Raw genomic sequence first — 14,845 nt, 5'->3', positions numbered from 1 at the left:
AATGGCTGGAGTAGTGTGTAATGCACTTGCTGGGTTACAAACATTGCAGTAACAAGCTGCTCTGGCTATTCTGTCCCAGATCATAAGAGATTGAGTTGCGCACACCCACGCCCGATGACAGATTTTCACCCGGACCCCTTCTGTTCTGTTTAGCCACAACAAAAGGGAAACCACTGCCTCATCCACCATTTGCCTCACCTCACAATTCAATGACCTTTCTGCTTTTGTTTTCGAGCATCTCTTGCCTTCTGCTGAGAGGGCGGCTCTGGACAGGTCGTTTTACACTAAAATGGATCTGCTGGTGTTGGGAGTCAAAGTGACAAATCAACAGGGCCCAGCAGAGAAAGGATGTGTCAGCCCGTTTTGTTCGCCAGGTTGAGTGTGGACTGGCTGGGTTTGGAGCTGATCTGCAGTTAGTTGGACTTGTTCATTGCCAGCAGGTGTTGTTAAAGAGAAAAACCTGCCCTCAGATGTTGAGTTCACTGATTCATCATGGTTTTATTGACTGGCATGAATAAACGATAACATAAGGCGGAAATAATACGATAGCCCGGCTGATTTTATGTTTTGAATTTAAATGAATTCCCATACAGAAGCTTTCTTTTCAAAAGGTGCAACAAATACTCTTGCTGAAAGACTTTTTTCAAACCAACAAACTAAACTAGATAATGGTAGTTGTATTTCTTTAGCAGAACTCTTCTTTTCTCCACACAAATGGTAAGCCAATGCCCAACTTCAATAGCCTGATAGATGAGGCCAAGGAGAGTAATTTGCAAGCGAGTTGTGGTTAGGCCAGTCTCCCAATGATAAAGACATCAATCGTAATTCGGTGAACGTGGCGGCTTTATCAATTCCTCTGCACGCATGACGGCCTATTCATCTATGAAGGTTAAATATCAGCAGTGAACGAGAGTCAATACCTCAGAATTGATAATGGGCTTACTGTTGCCTGCCATTTCCATGGAAACAATGATTTCACACTACCTCCTGTGGTGATGTGTCCATGTTTTTTTCTCTCTCGTCTTTTCTGCAGTTTCTCAAGGGCATATTCGGAGGATGGGCCGGATAAAAGATAAAAAAGAAAACTGGTGTGAAGCTGGTACACTTTGTCATGATTTATTCAACAGGGGAAGCTTTCAGGTCAAAGGGAATACATCCTCACAATGTGCTCAGCTTCTATGGGTGGTCTCTGCCTTGGACTTGCATTCATTTATGGCCCCCTGTGATGGACCACAGTCTGCAGGTAAGCAGTGATGATAAGTGCATACGTTCCCATGAACATGGACATACTCCTAAGTGCATATGCATGTTAACCAGCATGTCGCAATATTTCCAGCCTCACACAAGCAACCATTCTCTCAATCTGCAAAAACAATAGTCTCTTCAGACTCCATACTGCATATCTGAGCATGATGACCACGCTATGTAGCACTATATATGTTTCCATCTGATGACCTCATGCCCTACCCTACATTTTAAAATGGAAACTATGGGTTTTGGCCCTAATGGTGGATTGCAGTTAACAGCAGAGAGACAAATAGGGTTAGAAAGGTGTGGAAGGTTATAGGTTACAGATGCATACTTCATCATTCAATGTCATTTACAAAGAAACTAGACTAATATGCTGGTAAAGAAAGGGCCATGTTCAACTATTTTACTTCAAACCAGCACTCTATCTTTCTACCATATGAACCCACACACTATCACAGTGGTATAAATCTTTCAAGATTTCAGATGATGAAATAAAAGGCTGCAAAGCTTGCTGGCTTACTGCATTACAAAAACTGACCCCTGCCAAATAAATAAAGTGTTGCATTATGCAAAGAGAAGGTGAGGAACAGAGAAACGTGACTGTTTACAGCATGACTGTTGCATATGAATGCTCTCCTCTTGTAACAGCTTCTTAGCCTAAATGTAAAGTTCCTTTAGCCACAGTGGGAGATGACTGGCAATAATCTTGTTGCATGATAATAACTCAGTGTCCTCAAGGTTGTTTCCATGCAAAACTGAGAGTCCATTTTAATATCCTCTTACAAAATCTGGATTGGAACAAACTAAGATGTTGTAAATAAAGAAGAAATGATGCAAGGGAATGTAACAAGATGTAGGCAAGAATTGGCCTTTATAAATGGTATTTTTACTAAGGCTAAATGTAAGAAAAGTACCAGCCACTTACAGCATGACACGATAAAGTAGAAATCCAGTAAAGTATAAAAGTACTATCAATTCATAAAATAAAGAAGCAAGAAAATGAAAATTGAGCGAGGCTGTTTTAAATGGAAGTAGCAGGTGTAGAAATGGAAAAGAGCAAAATAAAAAAAGAGGACTAGAAAGGAAGCCATTGATGGCCTAACAGAGAACCAGGAAGATACAAAGATACAAGTAGCACCTCAACAAATGGGGGACTCCTTGACAGTGCTGTCAGAAGCCAGGACCCAACGTCAGGGAAAGGAAAAGGTTACACAAAGGGCACTTCTCTTGTTTGACTGTCATAACAATCATCCTATAACATGATACCTGGACAGTTGCTCCTTTAATGTGGCCCTGGATGGCCTTGTCACTGGAAGGAGCACACTGCAAGACTCACACAAGTTCAACGAGGCTTTACAGATGTGGAGGGTGTGAAATGGCACATTACACAGCATGGAATATTGTATAGGGGATGTATAGGGGACTGGAAAGGAAATAAAAGAGTGGCAGAGGAGCCCTGCAGGTTAAAACTGTGTCATTTCATGTCTCGCTTGATGGAAGTCATCGACTTTGCCGACTGTTTCGTTTGTCCTTCCAAGAATATATCTCTGAAGTACGTTAAATACTGAAGGAGAAATGCCATGGCAATTATAGGAAAAAATCCTTTTAGATATCTGTATGTGACTGTGTGAGTGTTTTTTTTAACTGGGCCAGAATATGTCTTTTTAACACTCCCTCACTCCCCTTAAGAGCTGAGGCTGAAATAAGCTTTGCTACTTCATAACCGCTTTGCAAAATGAACTTACAATGACTGTTAAACTTATATCATAGACATAGAAGAACTGACACTTTTTAAAACTCGAAAAGCATTTTCAACCAAAGTGAAGCCTAGTATTAGAACTGTATAATGTGTAATTTGAAGTTGTTTTTTTTCATTCGGCACATTAATGAGATATAATGGTTTTATTCTAACCCCAAAAATCCACATTTGCTCTAAGTAACTTGTTAATTTACCTAAAATCAACATACATCACATAAAAAGCTTCAGGTAATTTGTATAAGAATTTGGGTGATGATATTTTCTAAAATAGTGTCACTGGAAAATTAAATTGTTTCAGTTACATGATTATGTGTGACATATATATATCAATTTTATTTTAATATATGTCTATAACTGTCTATATGTTTATAACTGGAAGATTCAAAGACTTTTCCGAAAGTAGCTCAAGCCAGTGAAAGACAGGCTGTGATCTACAGTATAGCTTCTATGTAAGCAATGCAGATGTGAAATAAAAGCTGTGAATCATATTTAGAGTCAATTGTGTGTTTTTTTTTTTAAACAAATGATTATACGGTTAAATTGGTGAATTAGGTATTAAGCAGTAGAATTACATTCAATTTCAGTGTGAGGGCGAGATTTGTTGATAGGGCTTTCTGCTCTTGATGTACAACTGAGAGATAAATGTTTAATTTTATGAAAATAATATATACATAAGTGCTGGGGATGACTACTGCAAGCTATATACCAAACTGTCATCAGACAGCATGAATGCCTATTCTCAAAATAAAGGTCACTGCTGTGTTAATTGAGTGAGTTAATTGAGTGAATTTGGAAGTGGAAGATGTATGGAATTGTTTTTTTCAAAAAAATAACAGCCAATAATAGCCATTCAAAAGTCAATGAATGCATATCAAGGCTCCTTGTGAATAGCCCGTAGGAGGAGCAATACAAGTGAAAATCTATCTATCTAATATGTTCCATGTTGTTCCATGTCAGTTCTGTTTTGTAGTTGTTACAGCATGATTGATACAATTCTTTACCCAAAACAGAGGGACACAAGAGTAAGCCTGAAGAAGTAACATTAACTTTATTAATCTAATCAATATTAAGACCTATCAAAATCAGATTTAACATATATTAAGACATTTTTAGGCCAAAAAGTCAGATCCCTAGATTGTCGACTTTTGAAGACCTCACAGACACCCTGTATATACAGTATATGTCAGATCAATATTTGTGTTACATATGAAACATTCTGGCTAGTGTACACTTTAAAGTTGTAACTCTTGATATATGTCTACATGTATCCTCTGTAGTCTTTGTCTATTTGGCCAGCAAGGTGAGAGCATTGGCTTGATAAGGAGTATATAACCACTGGTTGGGGGTATGTGGGAACAAGGGGTGCATGTTGTGTATATATTCCTGCTATTTGGCACTTTTATAAAACAAAAAAACTTCTTTATCTTACTCAGTTTTTATGTTACACCTACCTACACACACTCGATTTGCTGCCACACCCTCCCACTGCCGCAATTCATTCACACGAAAGCTAACCCACAATCCAGTCTGTATGAGTTCTCACCTCATGTCTCCAAATTATTTAGTGCTGATTGAAAGTTCTTGAAATAATTTGAAGCAATGTTGTTTTTAAACTGTTGCCAAATAGCAGTTTGTCTGGCATGCTATTATGTGCAAACACAAATCTATAATATCTACACCATGACTGCGTGTTGCACTATGTTCACCTGCAGCATTGGGGAAAAAAGCATGCCACCAACATCACTGCAGGACCAATCAACAGAGACTGCCAGTCTGTATGAAAATTAGGCTGAAAATGTAAACTGGAAGTTAGCTATCTTGTAAATGCAAAGCTGCCAAATCCCAGGTATCAGACACCAGAAGTCTCCCACTCCTTTCCTCCCTCCATCTGGCGTAAACTGCCACAAACACATTCTCAACTATGGTAAGACTCCAAGAGGAAGTGAATATTAGCAGATTTAGGTGGGGTTAGGGAATGAGACATTCAAATTCAAATCTCTTAAAATGCAGGTACAAGCTACAAAGCATGAGAAAACAAACAAAGCCATCTCTAATAAAATTACATTGGAGTAGAGGTGGCAGATTCTCCATCTATTCTCTCACAGGTTTAGACTTCTCATTATCATTGGGAGACAACAGTGAAAACCAGTTAGCTCCAAATGAGACACTACTTGTCTCTTTATCGTGAGTGGTTCAGTCAGCAGGTGGTGGCTGGTAGGTAGACATGCAGGGTCTCTAACTTGCCCATCGATCCCGACCTGGATGAAGCCTCTTCAGGTCAGGCCGTGCAACATTTGCCCTAGTCGCATTTGGTCATGTATATTGTTAAAGTAATGGTCTATAAAGGATTGGTATTGACTTCTGGAGGCTAAGAGGTGCAAAACTCTGAGGACTTGTGATGTGAGCAGAAAAGGTGAGGTCCATTGCTGGCAGTGAATGCAATAAAATGTCTTAAAAGTTGCTACAAGGTTAAAGGTTGATATATACCTGAAAAAGTAAAAGGGCACACAATGTGTAACTGAATTTTGCATCAGGTAGGTGTCACAACCCGGCTCAAGGCTGAACAAATAAGGGGAGAACACATGAGTTGTAACTAAAAAAAAAACTAAAAAGTTTATTTAACACAACTAAAAGATAAATGAAGCGAAAGACAAACTAAATTCAATCAAACCAAACAGGGTGGAAGCCAAGTGAAAGAGAGAGAGACCAGTTGATTGCCTCCAGCCTATATAGTCTTGCCACCAGACCAAGTAACTGAATCTTGCCTATGACCCGACTCCATCTACCAGGCTCTTGAAGGGAGTCATCTGCTCAGGTGGTCGTCACAGTGAGGAACAAGCTGAATCATTTTAAATAGCCAATTCAGTGTATTTTCAGTGGAATCAATTTTGGCCCTCCTTTCATGCATGCACGCTAGCTCACAAAAGGGACACAGCACAAAAGGCTGATTTACATTTTGCAATGCAACGCAAATTCCTTGTTAGTAAGTAACTTTACATTTTCAAATCAAAATGATGCTGACTGGGACTTTTAGACTGCAAGCCAAAAGCTTCCATGACAAGCATTTTTTATTGTACTGTTGCGTCAATGATTTATTTGTATTTTTCTTTAACATTTAGATCATTCCGCTGCAGTATATCCCACTGTGACACACGTACAGTAAGTGCAGGCATTTTACCAAGGAGTCCAGGGGAAATTAACTGCCATTAGCACTACCCCCGGTGGTTCAAACAAGGTTTAACTGTCTTGCTCAAAAGACCTCAGACAGAGACTGACACAGTGCACCTGTGACCTTAAAGTCACATAATTATGGTTCCGACTACAACACCACCCGCCTACCAAAAAGCACAAGCTCCAGTGTAGGAGACTAACCTGAGGTGGAGGGAGCCCTCCTGCACCGGGGGCACAGTCAGGTAACATGATCGTCCGTTTGGGCGTGCTGCACTGACAGGAGGGGGAGGGGTTAGACATGCTCCAGTTTCCATTGAGGAAGATGTCCGTGATGGACTGATCCACGGTTGGAGTCATCCAATTAGAGCCACGAGAAGAACATGACAACTTCCTAAGAGAAAATAATGGAGAAAATATGAGCGTTTAATTGGTGAGAACCACTCTGCTAAAGAACATATGCTTTTATCTTAACCACAGTTGTAACTGTTGTGTAGCATGGTAGCAGTAAAGCTTGATAAGAAGTAAAGAGAATACAAGGGATCGTTTTGAGATGTTATATAATCTCTATATATTATAACAACATGAGTCACAAGTAATTTACTTTAAAGGCTGCTGGATAATACCCTTGAATTAAAAGATGTGTGGTCTGTGTTTGAAGAACTCAAGCACAGTAAGCCACTCACAGCATCTGTGATGCACAAGCACTTGTGAACCGTGAGGTCTCCAAGCTCAGCAATAATTCCATTTCATTTTTAAGTTTAAAGAGGTATTCATTATTCAACTTATTCTGATCAGGATGATCGTTTGGTTTTCAAAGTCATGCAGAGCACTCATTTCAGCAAGGATTTCTTGAACACATGTGGGACTCCAAAGCTTAACACTTTATAAATACCATTTGGCATGAATGCATGTGTACACACTAATGCTATTCTTTAAGTTTCTTGTGTACTCAAAACAACTTACGGTATTGGGTCTCCAGTCATGCAGCGAGTCCCAAAACCAGGCGTGTTCACCAAGGTTTCCACCACCTGAGTCACCTCCACATTATCTGGCCCATCATTGCTGTAAATATTGGGAATATAATCAAAGCAAATCCACATTTAAACATTACAGGGTGCAATACATTTTTAATTGGAGCTACAGTGTCCTAAAAAAAAAATTGAAATAAAAACATGAAATTACAGGTTAAATGTGAAGTGACACTAGGCGTGGCTTATCAAAAATGCTGCGGCATTGATTGCATCAAAGACCAAATTACATTAGAATTACCCATCTAAACTAAAATGGATATATTAATCAGAGTCTTGGTGGTCAGGACCAATGATCGATTATATCATCTATTGTCATTCCATTAAATGATAGAGCACCATGGTGGAGTGTATCTTAGACAGCTGAATCGAAGCCTTAAAAATAGTGAAAAAGCTTCATATTTGCAATCAGATATCTCATCTCAATAGAGAGGACAACCAACAGTCAATAAGAGCTGAGTTTACAGTAAGGTGAAGCAGAGCAAGCTGAGTCTGACTTCTAACTTCTACTTTTGGTTTGACTGGTGTCACATTAAACAACAAAGATATTTTGATATGTATGATATCAAACTGTATACTTGATATAATGACTAGAAATACCAGTCTGGTCTGAGTGACAAAAATCTCTGAAATCTGTCATTATGTTTGGAATACAATGAAACGTCACAACTGGTTAGTATTTCACACGTTTTATAATCTGTCTCCTGTCACAAATGATTAAAATTTTACAAGTTGTCTAATCTGTCTTCCACATTGGCAAAGCGCAGGAGTTTAGATGATCATTAATCTTAAACGTATCTTGACATCGAAGAAGGCCTGAGAGGAAATGAGACGTACACGAGGGGATCGGATGTGCTGCATTTCAAGTAAATGCTCGACAGCAATGCTGCATGCCACCAGTGTTATCTTAAGCGTGTGAGAGAAATCACTGAGTTTACCATCTTCTTTTAAAACAAGAATTCCCCAAATAGAATGGACTGCATCGTGTTCACTTTTTCTCTATAGCTTGATCCCCGCTCTGTCTTGATTTGTATTCTTGTGCACGGCACGTACCGATATGAGCCTGTTCAAGATTCTGTGTACAGTATAGACTCTTTACAGCCTTTCATCATTATCTTAGTGTCCTGTATATATATAATCCTTCTGTCTCAGTTAAACAATCTTCCCATTCCAATTTCATTCTCATTACTAACCACACACACTCTGCCCTTTATCTTAAGGGTACTGGGGGAGTTAAAACACGGTGTTTCATAAAGACCATCGTGATGGCTTTCTGCCAGCAGTGGTCACAGCCCAGCCAACCATTTGGACTAATACAGTGTTCATTGTCTCATTTAGTGGCGTCTCCATGAAGGTCATACGGTCATTTCCTTGACCACCAGTGAGCACAATTGAAGTGGTCCGATTGTAAAAAAGGATTATGTGCAGCCATCTGTTTTGCAATTAACAATGGCTGGGTTACCACGTTATTCAAGGTAATAAAACTATTGGACAGTTTCAAAATGAAGACTTGTGCATATACACAGAAACAGTGGAACTAATGAATAGTTCATCTAGTCAAAATGAAACATCACAGCCTTAAGAACTAAGACAATATTAGAAGAAAGTCAAATGAAGGCTACGTTATATTACAGGAATATGACACCAAAGAGTGAACTGTCTGGAGAATAAAAATTACATTTCATATTCAGATATCTAATTCCAACTGATTAAAAAAAACATTACCGGCCCACGGTTGAATGCCTCAGCCAAACAAAATTCATATTGCAGTTCACACCCATGTCTGTCCAGACACATATAATATATGTGGTGAAGACTTTAAAGGACTTGAATAAAGGGTTTAAAGAGTATTTTTTAAATGAAATGTATTAATATATTTATGATACATATGTATGATTCCAGTCAATATATATTTTGAAACTGATTAATCAAGGATTATTATAGATTTACTGGCTAAATAGGTCTACATGTACTTCATAAGATGGATTCTTGCAGAGTTAGAGCTATACTCTGCAAGAATCCAATGTGGTGCTTTTGTTTTCTCCAGGTATTTTTAGATGCGAAGCCTATGAGCTGTAGGTGAAACTCACTCACTCACAGGATCACCACTTGCACTCTAATACGTTGTGTGCAGTCACGAAATTCGAGTGTTCACAGTCAACATGTGTCTAAAATATGGAATCGGTCAATTCATACTTAATTAATGGCTAAAAACTTATTTTGAGGTCACAATGATCTTTAACCTTTGAGTCAAAAGTGTCACCAATTGTGTCCAACAAACTGTGAAATATGGACACAATCCCCCCTTCTGTCCCTGAGCTGTGTCGTTGAATAATAGCCCAAAAGATGATTTTCTAGGACATTATGATGTCACCGTGAGTTTGACCTTTAACCTCTGTCATCACTTAATTGTTGTATCCCATTAACCATCAGTGTGAAATTTTGTCATAACTGCCACATCAGTTCTTGAGTTATGACCAAAAACAGGTTTGTCAAGGTTATTTTGAGGTCATGGTGCCTCTGGCCTGCAAAGAGACATAACAAAATTAAAACAAAAACTAAAAATTCCGACATGAACTAATGTGCAATATTGTCATAGTTTTACATTACACACTGTTGAGCTGGGTTCAAATCCCCTTGAACTTAACTAAATGATATCAATCATTGTCTTCAATCATGCCTAGCTAAAATGGATCATTGGCATTTATGATGTATATCGAGCTGCGATGCTCCTCTGGATGAACTTTTCAGATGAAAAGGCGCACTACATTTAATTACACTGTCATCATCAAGCAGGATGTTTTAAAGTCACTCAAGAGACAAGACAATATTTAATACCTGGCCAGAGGGAATGTCAGAGAAATTAAGAACACTCCAGTTTTAAAATGTATCACACTAGAACCGTTCCCTGGAATTCCAGAGAAAACTGGATGTGCAGTCTGAGTTTCACAGTTTGTGGGGAACTGTGTGACAAAGTCCAATGAGGAACAGGCTCTGAAATCCAATCCTTGTGAGCCAGGATTTTATTCCCACTTGGTGCATGCTGTATTGAGATGAAGAAGAGTAAAACTGAAGAAAAGTAATATAGACAGAACAAGCTTTAAAGGACCTAATTACCACAGTATCATGTAAAGTTGTCAGTCTTATGAAAACACCTTGCAAGAGTTTATCTACAATTAAATGGTCTCTAATGGATAGCTATGTCTCTTCTTGGGTGTTGCTGGATAAAGTTTTAGTGTGTAGGTAGTTTGGTAAGGTGTTCTGGCTCGTAGCGGTTCTTCTGGGTTTGTGGTAGTGTATGGCTGTTGCACTACTAGATGCTGCTACGTCGGCTTCATGTACACCATGTGGTGGTCATGGTAGAAGTAATGAAAGTGGCTGAAGTAGTCAGAGCAAACAGGCTGGTTTTGAATGTTTCAGCACCGTGGAGAAAGATAGACCATTCTGAATGTTTCAGCACCGTGGGGACAGACAGGCCAGACAGACTGAATCTAGTATGTTTTCTAGCACCTGTGGAGAGAGACAAAGGACTGCATTTAAATATTTCAGTTGCATTGTTGGCATGGAACCAGGGTAAAGGTCTGGAAGGAAAGCACTGTAGTTTTAAAAAGTCATTTTTCAAGAACATAAAGTGCCGAAAAGCTTCGTTAATGCAATAAAGTTAGTAGTGAGTAGTGAATCCTTTTGTGAAGAAAGTAAGAGTAGTGAATCCTTTCAAGATTCTAGCTTCAACTTCAAGGGAGGAAAAAAGTCATGCTTTATTAAAATGTTTGTGAATGGATCAAAGGTAAAAGCACCACTGTCCTCAATGAGCTCCAAGTTGATATGCATATGTGATGCCAAAACTGTGAGAGGACTGGTCCAGAGAAAGAAGCAGCATAAAAATAAGTAATCCCAGAGAACAGTAGCCAGTTAGTTCGTTTTCAATGTAGGAATTGTAATTACTGTAAGTATTATCACTCTGAATCAATGCATAAAAATATGTACCACCGTGTTAAAGGCAAAAAAAAGTAATGAATAATAAAATCATCAATCAAAGCTTTCTGTCTGGACTAGAATATGTGCTTTATATTAGATCCTATCAAACTAAAGTTTATAAATATGTCAAAAGATAAACAAGTAGCAACGCCTCGCTCTGACCAAAAGCTAAGATTGTATCTTAAATAAACCAGTTTCAGGTTACAGTTAATTGTATGATGTCTTGACATCTTCAAAGTGAATTTCTACAAAGCACTCTTCAGGGTGGATAAGCAACGACAGCTTCATGTCACAAGAACAGATTATGAATACAACTTCGAGATTAGTTTGATGCTTTGGACAGATTTCGTAACCAGTGATGCATATTAGAATTCAATTGGCATTTTTACAGCACTTTTTGTTGTTACAGATAAGACTTGCTGTTGCAGCTATTTTATGGTTACTGGTATGAATATGGAGAAATTTCATCCATAAAAAAGATAACAAAAGTCTCACAGTAGTAAATGCACACATAAACATAGGGATATATGTTTCTTTCTTTGTTGTTTACTATAAAGTGCTATACTTATTAAGGTAAGAATCTTTAAAAAAGCCATTTACAGTGGTTTTCTTTGTATTCTATGTGTCCACATCCTCTGCAATAAGTCAAGTTTGTTCTCAGTGGGTGCTGACGTCCAACAAGGCCGCGTCCTGTCACAAGGCATGATTCTCAGTGACAGAATAGCAAGCTGCCGCCAACAAGGGGACAGTGTCCAGATTGATGACCTCAGCAATGCAAAAATCTCTTGGCAATCAAACGGCATGAGCAGCACTGTGGCGTCTTTTCCCTTTGATTTTCTGTCTTTGAAGTTTAAAGCTTCTTACAGCCTATTGTTCATCTGCTCAGCCATGTTTGCTATTGTTGCTCTTGCTACTATAACTACCCAGTTGTTTTTCAAATCTTTCGCACACCCTCTGCTTCTGATAGTACACATCAACTGCTAGAGGATTCTTCCCTCGTTGCCTCTGGGTAATAGCAACAGTTTCATACAATGGGTATAAGCTTATTATTATATATAGCAACAAAGTAGTTATTAAATATAACATAAAATATCACAGATTGCAAACCTAAATTAAAAATCTGCACTGAATTGGGTAAACTCAAACCTGTCAAATCATTCTATGCTATATAACGTGATGTGGTTACCTGTAGAAGGTGGTTTGAGGCAGACCGTACATCCAGGGTTGCAGCTCCAGACTCGGGTATTCAGTGAACGGTGGGACGATGAGCGAGAAGATCAGAGACAGGCACACAAAAACAGCAGGCAAGACCACCTAGGATGAAGGATGGAGGATGGAGACAAATTTGAAGACAAATTACCTCATTAAAGCATCCCTGTCACCACTCTGCTTAACTTAAGCAGCTTAAGACATTTATCCTGCTACATCTAAAGGAAAATGTTAGAGAAAACCAAAAGAAAGCAAGACATTTCAGTGAAATTGTGGGTATTTTTCAGGGAAGTAATTGCTGAACAAATTGATTTCCATGATGTACACCTATACCAAAATGAACATCATTAAAAAGAACAGAGAACACAATGCAATGAACAAAATTGTTTTAGATTAAAGGCATACTAACTGCCACAACAGCGATTATTCAGGAAACTTCAGTTAAACCAGAACTCAAATTCAATGCCTCAAATTCATTAATCATTGAGCTCTCTGTATAGCACCATGTATGTCATTATAATGTAGAAACAGGCTCTGTTAGTTTTATGACCAGTGTATTATTATTATTATTAACACACAATGCCACAATTAGAAGTGGTGAAAATTATAAAAAACTCCCCCATCATTATTATGTAGTCTGCATAGGATGTCTGTATGGGTGATACAGATGCATGTTAATATGTGTAAGCATGACAGCACAAGATTCAAATGCGAGATCAATTTCATCATCCCCCCTCCCTGAGCCCCCTCACTATCATTACGTGCTGCAAAATGACTGATGCAATCAACAATAATGCGGGACCGCTGCAATAACGCATGCACATTAATATGCTCCCCAACAACTTGTTTGGGCTCTTCTGCACGCTTTATGAGTTTGATTAAACACTTCCAATGCCGCCACCATCATCTGGCCACTCAGATATAATTAGTTTCTTGCTATTCTCTTGTCTTTTGTGTTATTTAAAAAAAAAAAAAATCCAGACGCTGCCACACTCTCACCCCCCCAACCTCCCACAACTCGTCTTTTCTCCATCATGTAATTTTCTTTTCATTTCATTGTTGGAGCTGACAAAAAGGTCAGTGGGAAAAATGCAAGATATCTTTAATGTTTAATCACTTGTAGGTTGGGGCGCGCTCGGCAGTCGTGGGTGGTAGGGTGGGGGAGGTTTGCGTACACTTGATTAATTGCGGGGCGCGCAATTTGCCAGGCCAATTCAAGATGTTGAATGAAAATCCTGAATTTACTGCATGGTGCTATAGCTGTGGAAATGTGCTTGAGCGAAAGATAAAGAGCAGCAATGAGACTGAAAAGCTTAATGGCAGACCACAAAAAAGCAGTATTCCTTTTTTTGTTGCTCTCCTCTCTCTCTCTCTCTTTTCTCTATCTCTCTCTCTCGACAGTAATTGCAGGTGACAGCTGGTACTTCTTCCATTGAGAGAGATCTGCAAAATACAGGGGGAAGTCATTATGCCCACAAAGCCGAAGCACTCCCATGAACAATGCATGAGTTTATCGCAATTCTCAAGTTTGGTGGATTTAAAGAAGAGGACGGGATTATATGCAAACAGGGTATAAACACCAAAACACGATTAAGATGTGTTTTATTTCTTGGAAAGTCAAACGACTCATTAAATTGACTTTGTTTCTTCAACAAAACGTTTATGTCTACCCTATTTTATTTGGAAATAATAGTTTTATTGCTGCACCTTGCGTTAAAGTGGATAATAGCATCACCTTGGATATTTTTTACTGGTGCGTTAATGTGGTGTTTTCTTTTCACGGCATTCAGATAAAATATAACAAATAGTTAGTAAACATACTTCCAGCAGTAAAAATCATGTCTACAGCAGTAAACAAAACTAATGCAGAGACTGTAGCAATAATTGGATATTCTGAATTACACAAAATCCATCCTCTGCTGCTTAACGGTGAGGTTGCTGCAGGTTGAAAGAAGAGGGTGTTGCAGTCAGTTTAAGCTCCAAATTCCAGAAGCTTTCAACTCATCCACTGCAACATAACCAATAACTGCTTCTCCCTGACTGACATTGCCAAGACTCGCCTGTCCCCAACTTTCATTCCCATAAATCACTCCTTTTGTGTTACATGCCATAATCTCTTTTATATTCCCCTAACTGCTTGTATTCCAGGAGATTACCTCACCACACAATCATATCTGCTGACAATGGGAGCTGTTGACATGACGGAGGAAAAAAAAGAAAAAGAAAAAAACCTTTAGCCAAATGAATAAAGAGGAAGAGGTAGGAGGTGCGCCCTTGCAGACAATGTGCACCCTTGTACGTACACACTCGCACACTTATCCCTCTATCCTGCTCTAAAGAGGGACGTTCAAGACTGACAGTGACTAATGGGGATTGGTACTGCAGCAAATTACAAGAAGAACCTGTACACCTCACAAAGGTGAAACATTGTTTTCTCTCTCTCTCTCTC

At 38.8% G+C, this 14,845-nt stretch overlaps 1 protein-coding gene across 1 annotated transcript in view; it reads right to left on the bottom strand.

The window, feature by feature from the left end:
* LOC118337755 (phospholipid-transporting ATPase ABCA1-like) overlaps window positions 1-14,845 on the bottom strand; it is a 177,729-nt gene that overhangs the window by 90,759 nt on the left and 72,125 nt on the right. Inside the window, exons 30-32 of the mRNA XM_035674855.1 lie at window positions 12,374-12,501; window positions 7,145-7,243; window positions 6,383-6,572 (exon numbers count right to left, since the gene is read on the bottom strand). Coding sequence (XP_035530748.1) covers window positions 6,383-6,572; window positions 7,145-7,243; window positions 12,374-12,501 — 417 coding nt within the window. The remainder of the gene's footprint in view (window positions 1-6,382; window positions 6,573-7,144; window positions 7,244-12,373; window positions 12,502-14,845) is intronic.

This window comes from Morone saxatilis, unplaced genomic scaffold (genome assembly GCF_004916995.1).
Source record: "Morone saxatilis isolate NCDOM2014 unplaced genomic scaffold, NCSU_SB_2.0 Contig4, whole genome shotgun sequence".
In the NCBI taxonomy this organism is placed as follows: domain Eukaryota; kingdom Metazoa; phylum Chordata; class Actinopteri; family Moronidae; genus Morone; species Morone saxatilis.
This window is presented reverse-complemented; position numbering and strand designations above follow the sequence as displayed.